The following is a 15,541-nucleotide window of genomic DNA, read 5'->3' as shown; positions in this document are numbered from 1 at the left end:
TGATATCACTTATATGTGGAATCTAAATTATAACACAAATGAACTTACCTATGAAACAGAAACAGACTCACAGACATAGAGAACAGACTTGTGGTTGCCAAGGGGGAGGGAGAGGGATTGATTGGGAGTTTGGAATTAGCAAATACAAACTATATATATATATATATATATATATATATATATATATATATGTAACTAAATCACTTTGCTGTATATCAGAAATTAACACAACATTGTAAATCAACTATTCTTCAATAACTTAAATTAAAAAAAAAAACGATCATGTTGCAGTACAACAGACATGTACATGGATTTGCTCTTTTATGAGACTAAAACCTTGAGCAAATCTTAAGCTCCCTGATCATGAGTTTCCTTATTGGCAAATGGAGAAAATGCTTAACTCTTAAAGTGATAGTATTTTGCATATTCCCTAGCATACAACCAACAAATCACTATTATTATTATAAAATTAAGAAAGCATATATACATGAAATGAATGAAGTTCTGAGTGTGAAATTCTAAGAAAAAATATATTAAAAGAAGTGACTAAGGAGAATGTATCCAGATATATAATAAGCAGCACCTCAGAGATAGGAGACATTGATTTTCTAATATCCAAGGGAGATGAGACTTTTAAGATAGGTGAAAACAGCTAAAACTACGTGACTTAACACTTAGCAATTTATCAGTGACAATAGCAATGTCAGTGGAGAGTAAAGTCAAAACCCCAACTGCACTGAAGAGGTGATGGAAAAGTGAAAGAATAGCCCATTTTATTAAGAATGTAGTTGTGAAGAGACAAAAGAGTTGAGAAGGTAAGTAGCTATACGTATCCATAGAGATTTTTCAAATTAATGAGAGTATCCTCAATTTCACATGTTGCTCATGTTTTTGCAACTCCACAATGACGTGGGAATTGTTTTTCTGTTTTCCTTTTGGTCTTGAACCTCTATCCTTTATCCATTCCTGTTGTAATTATTATAACACTTTCATCATCACACATGTTTTCATAAACTAATCCAAGTCACTTTAACACAGAGTAGTCATATGTTAAAAAGGGATTACATACTTGAGCTAAAAAGCCATTAGAATAGGAACAGCTCAAGATGTAATAATAAGAGGGTGGGAATAATAAATTAAGTATCAAAGAACCAAGAGGAACAGGGACCCAGAACAGAAGTTGAAGGCACCTTATTTAGGAGGAGAGATGCCTCATCCAGTGGGAGGGAAGGAAGTCAGGATGGGTATGAATATCAGTGTGTTCATAAGGGTAGGAGTAAGGAAAATAAGTTAGAATAATTTACTTGCCATGGCCTCTGATTGATTAATTAGGATCAGGGATGAATACTGGTTTTGTGGAATGTGACGTTTAGAAAAATCTGAAACCCTCTTTAAGAAAAAATATGCAAAAAATGTACATAAATTTAGGTTTAGATAAATTATATATAAATATATAAATGTAATATATGAATATATACATAAATAGTTATTTAAAATAAGAAATCACAACAAACTGAAAATTTAAGATAGCTCACAGATATGACATCATATGATCTAGAATAAAAACATAATAATTAATTAGCTTGATATACTTAAAAATTTTCCATTTATTGGCTTTTCATATGAACAATTTTGAAAAACATATTTATGAAGAGATAAAAAGATGAGATCAAATTGTAGATTTCTATAAGCTGATTGCCTCTATATCAAATTGCCTTAAACTTTCATGCTTCTTGAGTTTTAGAGTTTTAAATGCAAGAGCAGGGCATAATTTGAAAAAGTCTAGTTGGTATAGTATTATCCATAGAAATGTTAGACTTCATTACTTCAGTGACCTAAGACTTGAGTCTTACTTTTTTTTCCCCTAAAGGTCCCTTAGCACCTGTAGGACCAATAAGAGAATGACTGAATAATTTGTGAATGTGTGTGTGTGCATGTGCACATGCATACAACTTGACAATTAAGGCCTTCATTGTAATTCATAGACTATTAAAGTGTCTTTGAAAGCAATTATGATTTATGTGCATACCAAAACCAATGCAAAGCATATATTCTTATCTGTATGTTTCTTACATTAGTAAAACACGTATTTTTGTCATGATGATGTGCTCCACCAAACTCTGTATTCCAATTATCACCATAGGAACAAATCATTGAATCTTAAGCGCTGAACTTTTTAACTGAGTCTGTGATAACATGATCAGTAATGTCCAATGTTTTACCATCATCCAAATGAACTTCCAAAAACTTGATTGGGGGTCCACAAGTTGCATGCACTCAAATCATTATTGCAATAAATGAATTTTCTATTTAAAACATCTGATCACTCTAATGTAAAAATGGCATTACTGGATCTTTTTAAAGTTCTTCTTCTGCTAGTGGACCAAAATCTTAACAGCTATTACTTCACTTACAACACACATAAGAAAACTTGAAATTGAAAATGCACATTAATTTAAAAGTCACATTTGATCTAAATGAAAAATCATGCTTAAAAGAGTGCTATACAAAGGGATTTTCTGCAGTTTCAATGATTGCCTTCAAGCAGAGAATTCACTATTAATTTGAGGCAGATACTGATGCTTCTTTAGCATTTTTGTGTTTATGGTTTCCACATGGCCAGTGATATCGCTAGAGCTCCCATCGCTGATAGTAAAGATTGATAAATATTTCATAGAAGTTATGTATTCATCATCAACACTTTTTAAAACAAAAATTCATAGAAATGCAGAACTTAATTTTTCATTTAATATTCATTTTCATTTTTGAGATATATTTGCTGAAAAGTTTTATTGCAAAATAAAAATGCATAATATAACACAATATTTATAAACTACATGTTTAATTTGTAAGACACCAAGGAAGAGTATTCAAACTTCATTGAACGTTCTTGGCATGACTGCTCATCTTCTCTTCCTCACATATATTTCATGTACATCTAACCTGTGATTTCCCACATCTCCACTGACAATGCTGATTGCTATATTTGTTCCCATTTGCATCTCACAAGGAGAGGAGAGGCACAGGCCACAGCATAATGGACTGGTATAACAAGTATACCAGTTGGCCAACAAGGGCTTTCAGTGAACATTTATTTGTCTTTGAATTCTCTGTACACTGTATTGCACAAGAAGTTGTTGCTTATATGTGGGAAGGATTGGGAAGAGAAAGTTTTTTTGCTTTTTTAGATGAAATGATTATAGGTTAAAGTGAGAACTGTGTCCACTGGACATGTAAGTGTCTTACATCTGACTAGAGGATAACAGCAGAAGCAGGAATGTGCAAATTAGCTCTCAAACCCCTCAAGTTTATTATAATGTATCCATTAATAATAATACTTAAACTAAAAATACAAAATTCTTATGCTAATACTAAATTGAGTTGGATGCTGGGACACCAGGAATAAACCAGAAGAGTCCTGGGTAAACTTAATTATTATGGTCGCAGTAGTTTTAAGACCCTATGTGATTTGGCCCGTCAGTGCTATTCTAATATGCTATCTCTATCCATTCCGCTCCAGCCATGCTGGCCTTCCTGCTAATGTTCCCCAATCGTGTCAAATATTCTCCCATCATGGTGCTTTTCGTCTTGCTCCTCCCTCTGCTTTAAATGTGATTCTATGTGATGACCAAATGGCTTGCTTCCTCATCTCCTTCATATCTATACTCAGTGAGTCTTTCCCTGCTCAGCCTATTTAAAATAACCATCACAGAACACTCACTACCAATGTACACTCTATTTACCTTCCCTGCTGACATGTGTACATTTTATTAGTTTAATGTGTGCCTTCCTCCACTAAGACCATGAGGGCAGGAAGTGATGTTTCTTTTGTTCATAGTGAATTGGCAGTGCTAAGACTTTTTCCTGACACCTGGTAGCCATTGAATTAATACATGCTGAATCAATTTATATTACTAATACTATTATATATATATATAGATTGCTGTTGTTATTGTTAAACTACCATTTCACTTTTACTTAGTTGTTGAATCATTATTCTGTTTGAGTGTGGACTACATTCAATAGTCCACTGTTATTATTTCTAATTAAATTATAGGAGTACGTTACTACATTATCATTAATAAAGGATTCTGAGATAATCATCTGCTATGAGTTTTCTTATTTTCACTCATTAGTAAGATGCTGTTATTTGACTCCCTGGAGCTGACGGTGAAGTTGTGCCAGGGAGCTTGCTGGACAGGCTTAGATAATAATAGCAAACTGACGATAGTCAAATAAAATAGTTTATGATACTTATTAGAAACTTGCCTTTTGTAGAATAAAATAAGAAACAGGTAGAAGGATATATACAAATGCATTCGTTATTTCCAACAGCCAACTTAGGAGAAAATATTCTTCTAGAGTGTTCAAGGAATTTGGATAAAAAAATCACCTCTAAACAATAACACATGGATCTACAGTCTGTTACTGAGCTCTTCTTTTCTCTGTGAATTGAGTAACCAAAGTTCAGAGTTTTCAACATCTTTAAAGTAATAATCGATTTGTTGATGTTTGTGGAAAGTGACTATAGACTTGTAATGCCCAAAATTCTTTCACGAGGCTAGAAGTTATAGGACTTTTAACTGTAAAGCATGTTACATTTTATTACTTGTATTTGACATGTTGATCTTTAATACAGATGCATATATCGCTTCTCAAACTCAGTCACTCCATTGATCAAGGCAGAGACAAAATTATGCTCACACATTTAATTGGGGGGGATTGCAAAATAATCTGCATCATATTTTATGATTAATCATTAGGACTGAAAGGGTCAATTGAGTGCATTGTTTTTACATTAGCAAAGCAACGATTTTTTTTTCCTGGAAATTTGCAGTAGAGCTGCATTGAATTTTGATGAACATGTTCTTAGCATTTTGAGGATTTTGTTCAGCTCTCTGACACAACAAGATTTCATAACAAGAGACATATGTAATATGTCATAGTTCTGATTCAAGAGGGTTTTTATTTAAGTAAAATATGGTAGAAACTTTGTTACATAAAATGATATTTTAAATTAAGAAAGTAATGAAATCTGTGGAATGTGTTATGTGTTTTCTAAATTACAAATTTATTTTAACAGGAGAATGTATTCCAAGGCTTTACTATGGAAATATGTGTGATACTTGGAATATGTGAATCTGTATGTTGACTGTTAAATTTTATTTTTTTAATTATATATGTTTTACAGTTAGTTCAGGTAGATGAAACCAAAGATTTTTTTAAAGCACCTATTTCACAAACAATTCATTGCTGTGATTGTTCACTATGCTGAACAATCTGGAAAATAAGTTACATAATTTAAAAATATTTATCTTATATATTTTTTCAATTCAATAAATACTTGTTATTTTTTACTTAAATATTTTAGGGATGATATGAGAAAAAGCCATCTGTACTTTCATGAAGCTGATAGTCAGAAGGGAACAACCAACATCACGAGTATACAAAAAACTTGATATTAACTTTTCATAAGTCACATTAGCATATGCAGTTGGTATAACAGCTAGAGATGTGCATATTTATTTTAATGTTGTGAAGGAAAAAAAATCTCATTCTGTGAAGACCAATGAGCGATATATGTTTTATATTTCATTTTTGCAACTAATTTATACCTCAAAACCATTCATTCAATTATATCATAATATGCTTCATCAGGAAGAAACAACTTACATGATACAGACTCTAGTTTCAGATACCTTTAAGCAGTCATTATCAGAGTGAGAGAATTTATGTAAAGAGATACAGTAAAGACAAACAAATAAACATCTATTTCTATCTTGAAAACAAAGATAAAAAGGGAAGTGACCAGAGAGTTTTGGTATTTACTAGATAATTTACACTAGGGATTAGCAGAGTTTCAATACATCAAGAAAAGCATCTAAACAAAATGTTAGAAAAGAAGAATAAAGATAGGATGAGAGAAGAGAGGCATACAAAAAGATCTAAAAATTTGGTATGGTAAAGAGGAACAATGGGGAAAAAAAGGAAATTAAAGGAATGAATAACTGCAGGCTCAGGGTGGCAGATAAAATATTTTTTAAAAAGTGTATCTATAGTACCATTGGAAAAGTAATAAACCAGGAATAGAAATGAAATTAAATCACAAATTAGAGTAGTAAAGAGACCTTACAGAATAGAACAACTTAGAAAGCAATACATTGAAAGGGAACTGCTGCAAAAGGCACCCTCTGCCCCCATGGCTGACCCAGGATCAGGGATGGCACAGCTAGAAACAGGGGTGGGAAGAGTTACGACACGTGAGGTCAGCTATGGGATTAAGTGAAGGATTACAGCATTGCCTGGCCAGGGTCCCATTTCAGAGGAGCTACCTGGGGGTTTGCCTCCTGGATAACAACTGAGGAACGGCTCTCTAACAGAAGTACACGTCTACCATTGGGCATGCAGCCTGGGCACTGGCATCAGATATAAAACAGGGCATTCTCATAGTTATCGAGATGAAAGTAGAAGTTCAATACAATTCCATTCAAACTCATACTTTAAAAACAGAGACAATAACAACACATTGAAGAGAGTAAATGTCATTAAATTTTGAGAGAATAATTAGGGAGTTACATTATATAAAACAGTCTCCAGTGAGAATCAACAAATAGATCCATGAAGCAAAGGAAAGGGAAGCAACAGTCTAACATATATATTATTTCACCATATATAAAGTACGTCAAATCAGTGGTGAAACAGTGGACAAATGAACAGCTTTCGTTGGGACAGCTAGATTTCAATCTGAAGGAAAAAAATGTTCCATGCCTACATCATCCTAGTCTGTCAACGCATCTCTAAGAAAAATGTAATCTTTAAAGATTAAAGGTTAGAAATTGAAAACAAAATGAAAAATTAATAAAAGACATAACAATATTTCAGTAATTTTGGCTTGAGTAAAGGTTTTTCTAAAATATAAAGTTGAGAAATCATTCAGTGTAGAATTAGCAATGAAAATTTTATATATTTATATGGACAAGAAAAAGAACAAAATATACAAACTGAAAGCACACAGAACAAATGAGAAGAAAACACTTGCAACATATATAAAATGATAATATTTATACAATAAGATTTTAAAATGAACACAAAAAAGACAAATCAGAAGGAAAATAGGCAAATAAAAGAGCACACGTGTAAAACTGATAGCTAGTGGGAAGCAGCCGCATAGCACAGGGAGATAAGCTCGGTGCCTTGTGACCACCTAGAGGGGTGGGATAGGGAGGGTGGGAGGGAGGGAGATGCAAGAGGGAAGAAATATGGGGATATATGTATATATATATAGCTGATTCACTTTGTTATAAAGCAGAAACTAACACACCATTGTAAAGCAATTATACTCCAATAAAGATGTTAAAAAAAAGAAAAAAGAGCATAGGCTTTACATAAGAAATCAAAAGTTTAGTATATATAAGACAAAATGCTTGTTTGGAGCACCTGTTGGTTTTGCCTTATTTGACTGTGGGGAAACATGCTGCTGAATGCAGTTTTGGTACGTCTATCAAACAAGGAAACCAACTGCATTGACCCAAACAATGCGGTAGGCACGTGGCCAAATCTAGGCCTATGAGACACTTCTTTTCTGAATTTGAAAAATGTGAAACACAAAGATCACGATAGGTTGCTGGTGCAAAAAACTAATGCTTGTCTAAGAATTTATAGTAATTATTATAAATTTAATGGGGAAGTTACTCTAATTGTAGCATATCAATATGGCCTATAATACCTATTATATAGTAATTAATCTACTAAATCAGTGGTTTTCCATGCTGTCTCCACATAATCAGCTGGGGAGCTTTTAAGAAACTGAAGTGCCTAAGCCCACCACTCAGATATTCTGAATCTGGCTGTACTCCCAACACCTCCTTCAACCCATACCTATGCCCTCATAGGGAGTTCTCCATTCTCACAGTTTAAGGATAAAAAAACAGATTTACCAGTGCCTCTCCATGATATATCAGAAGTAGCTGGAGGTAGGCTGCTATGGCAGTACAAATAAACTGGGAATAATTTGAGGACAGAAAAGAATGCCATTTGACCTCTGGGCAGTATCTCAAACAATAAAATGTCCTGTTTACCTTTTCTGGACAGAGATGTTTAGAGTTTAGGAAACATACCAATTTAATAGTACTGACTAACAAATACTTCTTACACTATTAAGGACTTGGAAAGGATAAGAATGGAGAATTAGTGATGGAAGCAAAATTTATATGAGTGAATTTCTCAGAATGGACCCATAATTGGGAGTCTAATTGCTCCAAAGGAATGCCAGTTAGCAAGTTTTCTTAGTCACTCCCAGTGAGTGTTCAAAACACTCACGTTCATGTTGGTAGGGTTGGAAGCTTTGGAAGGGATAAACAACATGAATTTATCTTCAACAAGAAGAGTAGGTACTGACTCTGGAGTACTCAACTGTCATCAAATGAACCAATTAGTGAATTCCAATATGTTGCTATACCTCAAGGGAACCTAAGCCAGCTACTTAAGGGTAGCCTAAAATCCCTGGACCCTTTCCATAATGCAACTGCAGCCATTTGTCCTCACTAACTAGACATTTGTTCTAGCAATTGGGTTTACTTTTCTTTCCCATTATGCCTGTGTCAATGGTCATAGTAAATGACTTACTGAATGCCTTAACCACTATCATAGTGTCTCACATATTGCTGTCTCCTTTCAAGGAATACCTTCACAGAGAAGGAAGAAAGACAGTGGGCTGATGCCCCTGTGACATAAAGGCCTTCTTATATGTTTTATCAAGGAGAGACAGTTGTCCACAGAACACTGAAATAACCTACTAAAGACTCAATCACTGAATCAGTGGGGGCACTTAAATGGTGTATGATCAAACAGCTATATCATGTGCTCTGAACTATACGATGCTGCTTTACCCAATTCACAAAACATGGTTCTGGGACCTAAATGTAAAGCTTGGTGAGGAAACTTACAATTACATTTAATACTCACTGTGAATCTTAAATTTATGTGTCAAATTGGCTGGGCCACGGATGCCCAGAAAGTTGATCAAGCATTATTTTGAGTGTTTCTGCGAGGGCATTTTTAGATGAGATTTAACATTTAAATCAGTAGACTTCATAAAGCAGACTGCCCTCGCTCATGGGTGACCCCCATCTAATCAGCTGAAGGCCTGATAGAACAAAAGGCAGACCCTAACCCAAGAAAGAGAAAATTCTCCAGCCTGATCACCTTTGAACTGGGATGTTGATTCTTCCTGGTTCTACAGCAGCTCGCCAGCCTTTGGACTCAAACTGGAAGATCAAATTACAGATTTGGATGTGTCAACCTCAATCAGCATGTGAGCCAATTCCTTATAATAAATTTCTCTCTACACATATGTACTATTGGTCTGTTTTACTAAAGAACACTGACTAATACATGCACTTTCAAATATTTTGCTTCACATTCCCTTGGTTTTGAACTCTTAGGGTTGAGATGTTTTAACACCAAAGAGGAATGGCAGCATATGAGACAGTAAAATTTTCATTGAATTGAAGCTAACACTTGGGCATTTTGAGGCTCCTCGTACCACTAGACTAACAGGCAAAAAGACAGATAGGATGTTAACTGGTATAACTGACTCTGATTCCCAAGGAGAAATTAGGTTTGCTGCTATAGAATGGGAAAAGGGAGTACTAATAGGACCTCTACTCCGATCATTGGTTTAGTTGTAAGGGCTAGGTGACATACAGTCACAAACAACCCCAAATCTTCATGGCATAATCTCACAGAGGCTTCTTTATCATCCATTCTACAGGGACGTGGGCTAAGCGGGGCTGGGGGTAGGGGCTCTCTCGCGTGGTTTTCACTCTGGCATCCAAGCTAACCAACGGGCCAATATTGAATACTGCTGGTCACTGTGGTAGAGGAAAAGAAAGAGTGGAAAATTTACTTTCTGCTCACAGTTTATTGTAAGAGAAAGCCATATAGCCACTCTTAATACCTAAGGTGAAAGGACTGAAATCAAGATCAAGTGCCTGGCAGAAGACCTGGAAATATTTGATAAACAGTACTAATACCGTCAGGTACTACCATGCCTGTCATTCAAGGCACACGAGAAACAAATTCAGCCCTATACAAGCAGTACTACCAAAATCTCAGACCTATCAGGTAAAAATATTTGAGTCACTACGCTGGGGAAACATTTCCAAGAAGCTGAGAAATGTTTTATGTTTCAGCTACAGTTTTCAGTCAGTAGTAAAACCAGGACTATAGACTTTACATGTGTTTTATTCTTTGTATTATTAAGAATATCATTTAATGAAATTCATATTTAGAGTTAAATATGTAATTTTCTTATTACATTTCTGTATATTGAGACCAAATGGATGAAGGGAAAGGAGAAAATAGTCATCTCCAGAGATGTTTTAGAGAACCAGGACTTGAAGCTGGATATAGTAACAATCTGAGACTTGGGATTGTCTACATTTTAGGAGGATGTGTATTTCTGGCTACATATTTAGCAGTAGCAATGTTGAATGGTATTTTTTTTCAACTTTTATGTTCAGAAAAGAAGAGATATTGGATAACTCAATGGTTGGACCGTGGTGAACACCTATTGTTTATTCCCACCGAGAATTCATCTTTCATCCTCAGGTTATATAGCATCCTCATTTGGCTTTGAGGAGACAAACAATTTAGATAATAGTCTTGACAGGACTGTTAAGTCAAGATGCTCCATCCCAAAGTAGCCAAGGCTGTGGCATGGGAAACAAGAGAGGCTAATAAATATGCTTCTCCTGGGGATATAAATTTTGAATATAAAAGCAAGAATACCAGAAACAATTGGAATCAATTTCTCTTAGCAGTAACTCCTACGGACTCTGTCTTTTTAGTCATAATTTCCTCAAATTGTCCTGATTCCTATCCTTTCTGAAACATAGTTCTTCATTTTTCCATTAATTATATGAGCTACTTCACAATTTTCCAGTAAACTCTATTTTGGATCATAAGCCAGATTATATTTCTGTTGTTTATAGAAAAGTCAATCTAACTAATGCCATATTCAACTTTATAACTGATTAGCCATGCAAATAAAAATGATAAGGATATATTTTCACCTAGTATATTTAACAATAATAAAAATTACTGAAGATAGCCAATTTAAAGTAGGGCATGGGAAATAAAACATTAGATATTGCTGCTGGGATTATAATTTGATACAAACTTTTTGTATAGTAATTTGGCAGAACCTGAGAAGTAAAACTGAAAATATTTGAATATGCTTCTAAAAACAGATAAATTGATAGACATTAACTTAAATTATGCCAATTATTTAAAAGTGCAGGCAATGTAAATATTTCCCAATAACAGAATAGTTAACAAAACTATGGAATACTGTGCAGCTCTTAAAAACATTTAAACTTATCAATATCTACTGAACTCAAACAATATCCACCATATGCTTTTGAGTAAAAGGAAGCAAGTTGCAGAGCAGTAAAAAAAACTACAGTCTAAGTTATATTAAAATATCCATTTATCTATGCAACACATATATGTGTGTGTCTATATATGAATATATTGTATATATATGAATACATTCTATACATACAGTAGTTTTTATATTTATAGAAGTTCTTGGAGGATATGCACAAACAATTCACAATAATATACTTGAGAGGTGGTAGTGCTTAAAGTGGGGCCCTTAACTTAATTTCTAAATAATATTCATTGTAGTGTGGAATTGTACAAGTACACTTATTACTTTTATTTTTCAGTATATTAAACTAGAGAAGCTAATAGGATGGCTAACAGTTAAAGAGTAAAAGGAAACATGTAATAGATATTTAAAGTGGAGTAGGAAAAAAAATAAAATGAGAAAACAAGGCTAAAATCAAAGTTATTGCAATAAATTTACATAGAGCTACAAAGTGATTATGTTATTGATTATTAATTAATAAATGATATTGATAACAAATAACAGTCATCGAGGACATATTATGTGGTAAGCACATTTTTATATGCTTCATGGGTAGCACCCAACTTAATTTTATAACTAGCCTATGAGGCAGGTACTATTCCTTCATTTCACGGAAAAGACCATGACGACACAGGGTGGTTAAATGATAAGGTTTATAATTAGCAGAGTCGTTACGTATTTAGTTTAACTATAAAATACAAGCAAATCCTGGATTTACTTGGTCTGGTGGACCTACAGAGGTCTTGGAGTAGCTAAACTTCTTAATGCAAAATTCCTTAATCCTGCAGATTAAGAGCTACTTCTTTGAAGTTCAGAGAATACTAAAGAACAAGAGAAAGAGGCATCCTGACTGAGCTTCTGTGTTAATATCAAGACTTTACTTTTCCTTGTCTTTAACTAGACTGGAACGTCCAGCATGTGTCTCACCTAGCCAATAATCTGACCATGATCCTCTACCTGGTAGAGTCTGGAGTTTGACAAAAGCAGTGTTCTGAACTAAATTCCTGTGGTGAGCCTGCCTTCTACAGCAAGGAGTTCCACACATCATGGCTCAGCATTTGGAAACTAGCCCTGGACAACAGGTAGCAGTCAATGGAAGAAAAAGATGAGTATAATTGTGGGAGCCTGTGCTAATTAATTGCATATTATTTACATTTATCTAACATGAGATATGATGGCATAAATTTTATTCTGAGCATTTAAAAGACAATTTTAACATTTGGTTTCTCATTTCTGAGAATAACCTAGAAGACTTATTTTAACCATACCGATTTTGTTTTTTTTAAAGAAGTTTAGTTATAGAGCTTTTCTCTACTTCATCTGGTCTAATGTTTACTATCATGTTGATAGAGAGAAATCAGATCAGTGGAAGGAAATGACATTAATTAGTTAACTAGGCCAAGTTAATGATGAATTATTTCAGTGCATACTTGTGATATCAAAAGTATATGTATCTGTTGAAAAATAATTGTATTTCACGACACCTTGCCTATTAATAAAGTATCTTATAAAAGAGTGATATGTATTAGAGTTTGTAAGTAGTAAGTGAAAAAATCATATTATGATTTCCATTCTTTGTTAATGAGAAGAATTTAAAAAAAAGTTTTTTTTATTCTGTAGTAGATCTATGTCCTATATTTAATAAACGGAAGGAGAGCAGTTCTTCTAACACATAGATGGTTTAGTAATTTAAGGACCCAGCTAATATATGTGTATGTCTGTGGTGTGATTATTATTAACATTACTACTAGCAGTATGAGAATTACTTCACAATATTTAGAAAGGAGGAAAATCTTATTGAAACAGGCCATTTTGAAAAACAGCACCTGCGTCAGTTTCTCTTATGTAGTTGATATTCAACGTTGTTTTGTATACTAATCTGGCTGCTGTATTTGAATAAAATTACTTCTACGTTTGTCTGGCTGCTTATTTAATTAATTAGTGTTAAATGAATTAATGGTAATGATATATATAGGCTTACCCTGGCATTGGTCCATTTCCAGCAAGACTGTAAACCTGACGAGGATTTAGCAGATATTGGAATTTTCTGTAAATTCTATAAAGATGAAAATATGGAAGGAAAAAATAAAATTTAGTGATATTTTTATTCTAAATATGCACATGCGTTTAGAACACCCTCTATCCTGCTTTGGAATGTTATTTAGCTAATAAGAGTTCAAATTAATATTTTAAAATATCAGTATACAATTAGTTAAATATCTTCTCTTAATAGATCCTTGGGAAATTTACAGATTATTGGGCCAATGTAACAGAGATGAAAGTTACTTATCCCATATGTAAAATGGGATTGGACACTGTATGCATGAAAGTAAAGACTGTGACTTTAGCTGCTTAATTATTTCACATGAACAATCATCTTGATGAGCTAGATCACAAAATTGCTAAACGATTTCTACAGGCACATATTAAATAATTCATTTTTTTCTGAAAGAACTCAATCTTTGCATAACAAATGCAACAGAAATGTTTCTAAGTACACACACATCCCATATCAGAATTCTGAGACAAAATATTAAAAGTGAAGGAATATATTTGGTTTTTAAAATTAGTTTTTATATATACATGTGAAAATATTACTATATATCTTAACATATTCATATTATGTGTACTGAAACTCTCCAAATATCTACTTATATCCTCCCACGTCCTTGTGCAATACCCTCACATTCTAGATCTTGAATAATGATATCACCTAGCATCTCAAGAATGATCTTAGAGTCATTCTCAGTACCTCCTTTTCCCCAGCATCTAAAATCGAGGACAATCCTGCACCTTCTAACTGAGTAATGTCTATCATACCTGGTTATTCTCACTGCCTTACAAGTTCTCTCACCAGCTTTGTAAAAGTCTTGCCTATTCAGCCTTCTTCTGTACTTCTATTTAAGTACAGTCATGTTGTTTCCATGATGAAAAGTTCCTGTCAGTGGCAAGTTACTTCTTTTTTTTTTTTTTTTTTTTGCAGTATGCAGGTCTCTCACTGTTGTGGCCTCTCCCGTTGTGGAGCACAGGCTCCGGACGCGCAGGCTCAGCGGCTGTGGCTCGCGGGCCCAGCCGCTCTGCAGCATGTGGGATCTTCCCGGACAGGGGCACGAACCCGTGTCCCCTGCATTGGCAGGTGGACTCTCAACCACTGCGCCACCAGGGAAGCCCGCAAGTTACTTATTAAATATTTTATTATATTTAAAATAGTTTATGTCTCGTCTTTCTCCTCCTTCCTCTTAAACTTCAACCTCGCTGAATATCTCTTGGTTCCCTACCAAAACACCACACCTCTTTCCACACATCTGTCTTTTTTCTTCCTTCACCTGGCAAACATCTACTTATATCAGAACCAACTCAAAAGCTAGACTTCTGAGTCTTCAGAGACAATCATTTCTTCCTCTGAACTTCCATAGCACTTTTATTTTAAACATTCCTAGCTTAGCTTTTGCCTTGGGGTTACTGTAGTAAATCTGTTTACGTGTCTGCCTCCCTGTATGACCGTGTCTTCTGTCTCATCCCCAGTTCCTAGTAGAGACTGGATTCCCTCAAGTGTTGCTGTCTGAATGATGTGTGAACATTTTCACACCTGTTGACTGGTATGGGAAACTATGTGTGAATATATAATTGTTACCTTTTTCTGCTTATCTAATACATCGAAGAAGAAAACCTACATATTTTGAAAGGAAAACCCTGAATAGAATTCCATTATTTGTGAAAGATGCTTCTTATGCATTCAGGAGAATTTATGACTGCATTAATAATAGATCTCCTTTAAACATATTTATAATTCTTTTGACTTTGAACAGTCCCTGTGGGTGTATAAAGGACAAAGCATAAGTGGGTGTGCATATAGGAGCACTCAAATATCCTCCCTCTCCCCCATTAAATTTAATTTACTGATGACTTCAGTGCATCTATCTGTAGATATATATTTTTTAATTTAAAGAAAATTATTTTTATGTACTGGGAGAAGAGGGAGGCAGATATTCAATTAAGGGTCATTCTACATTATTAATGTTATCTTAATTTGAGGGGAATGTTTCCATTTGAAATATATATTTTTTCACTTGATACTTCATTTGTTTCTAATTTCCAACATGAATT

The 15,541-nt window shown here is 34.1% G+C and overlaps 1 protein-coding gene across 1 annotated transcript in view; it reads right to left on the bottom strand.

The window, feature by feature from the left end:
• Window positions 1-15,541, bottom strand: part of LOC101327464 (diacylglycerol kinase beta) — a 505,632-nt gene that overhangs the window by 424,673 nt on the left and 65,418 nt on the right. Inside the window, exon 8 of the mRNA XM_073809660.1 lies at window positions 13,416-13,490. Coding sequence (XP_073665761.1) covers window positions 13,416-13,490 — 75 coding nt within the window. The remainder of the gene's footprint in view (window positions 1-13,415; window positions 13,491-15,541) is intronic.

Source organism: Tursiops truncatus, chromosome 9 (assembly GCF_011762595.2).
Source record: "Tursiops truncatus isolate mTurTru1 chromosome 9, mTurTru1.mat.Y, whole genome shotgun sequence".
Lineage (NCBI taxonomy): Eukaryota > Metazoa > Chordata > Mammalia > Artiodactyla > Delphinidae > Tursiops > Tursiops truncatus.
Note: the sequence above shows the minus strand (reverse complement) of the source record. Positions and strands in the feature narration are given on the sequence as shown.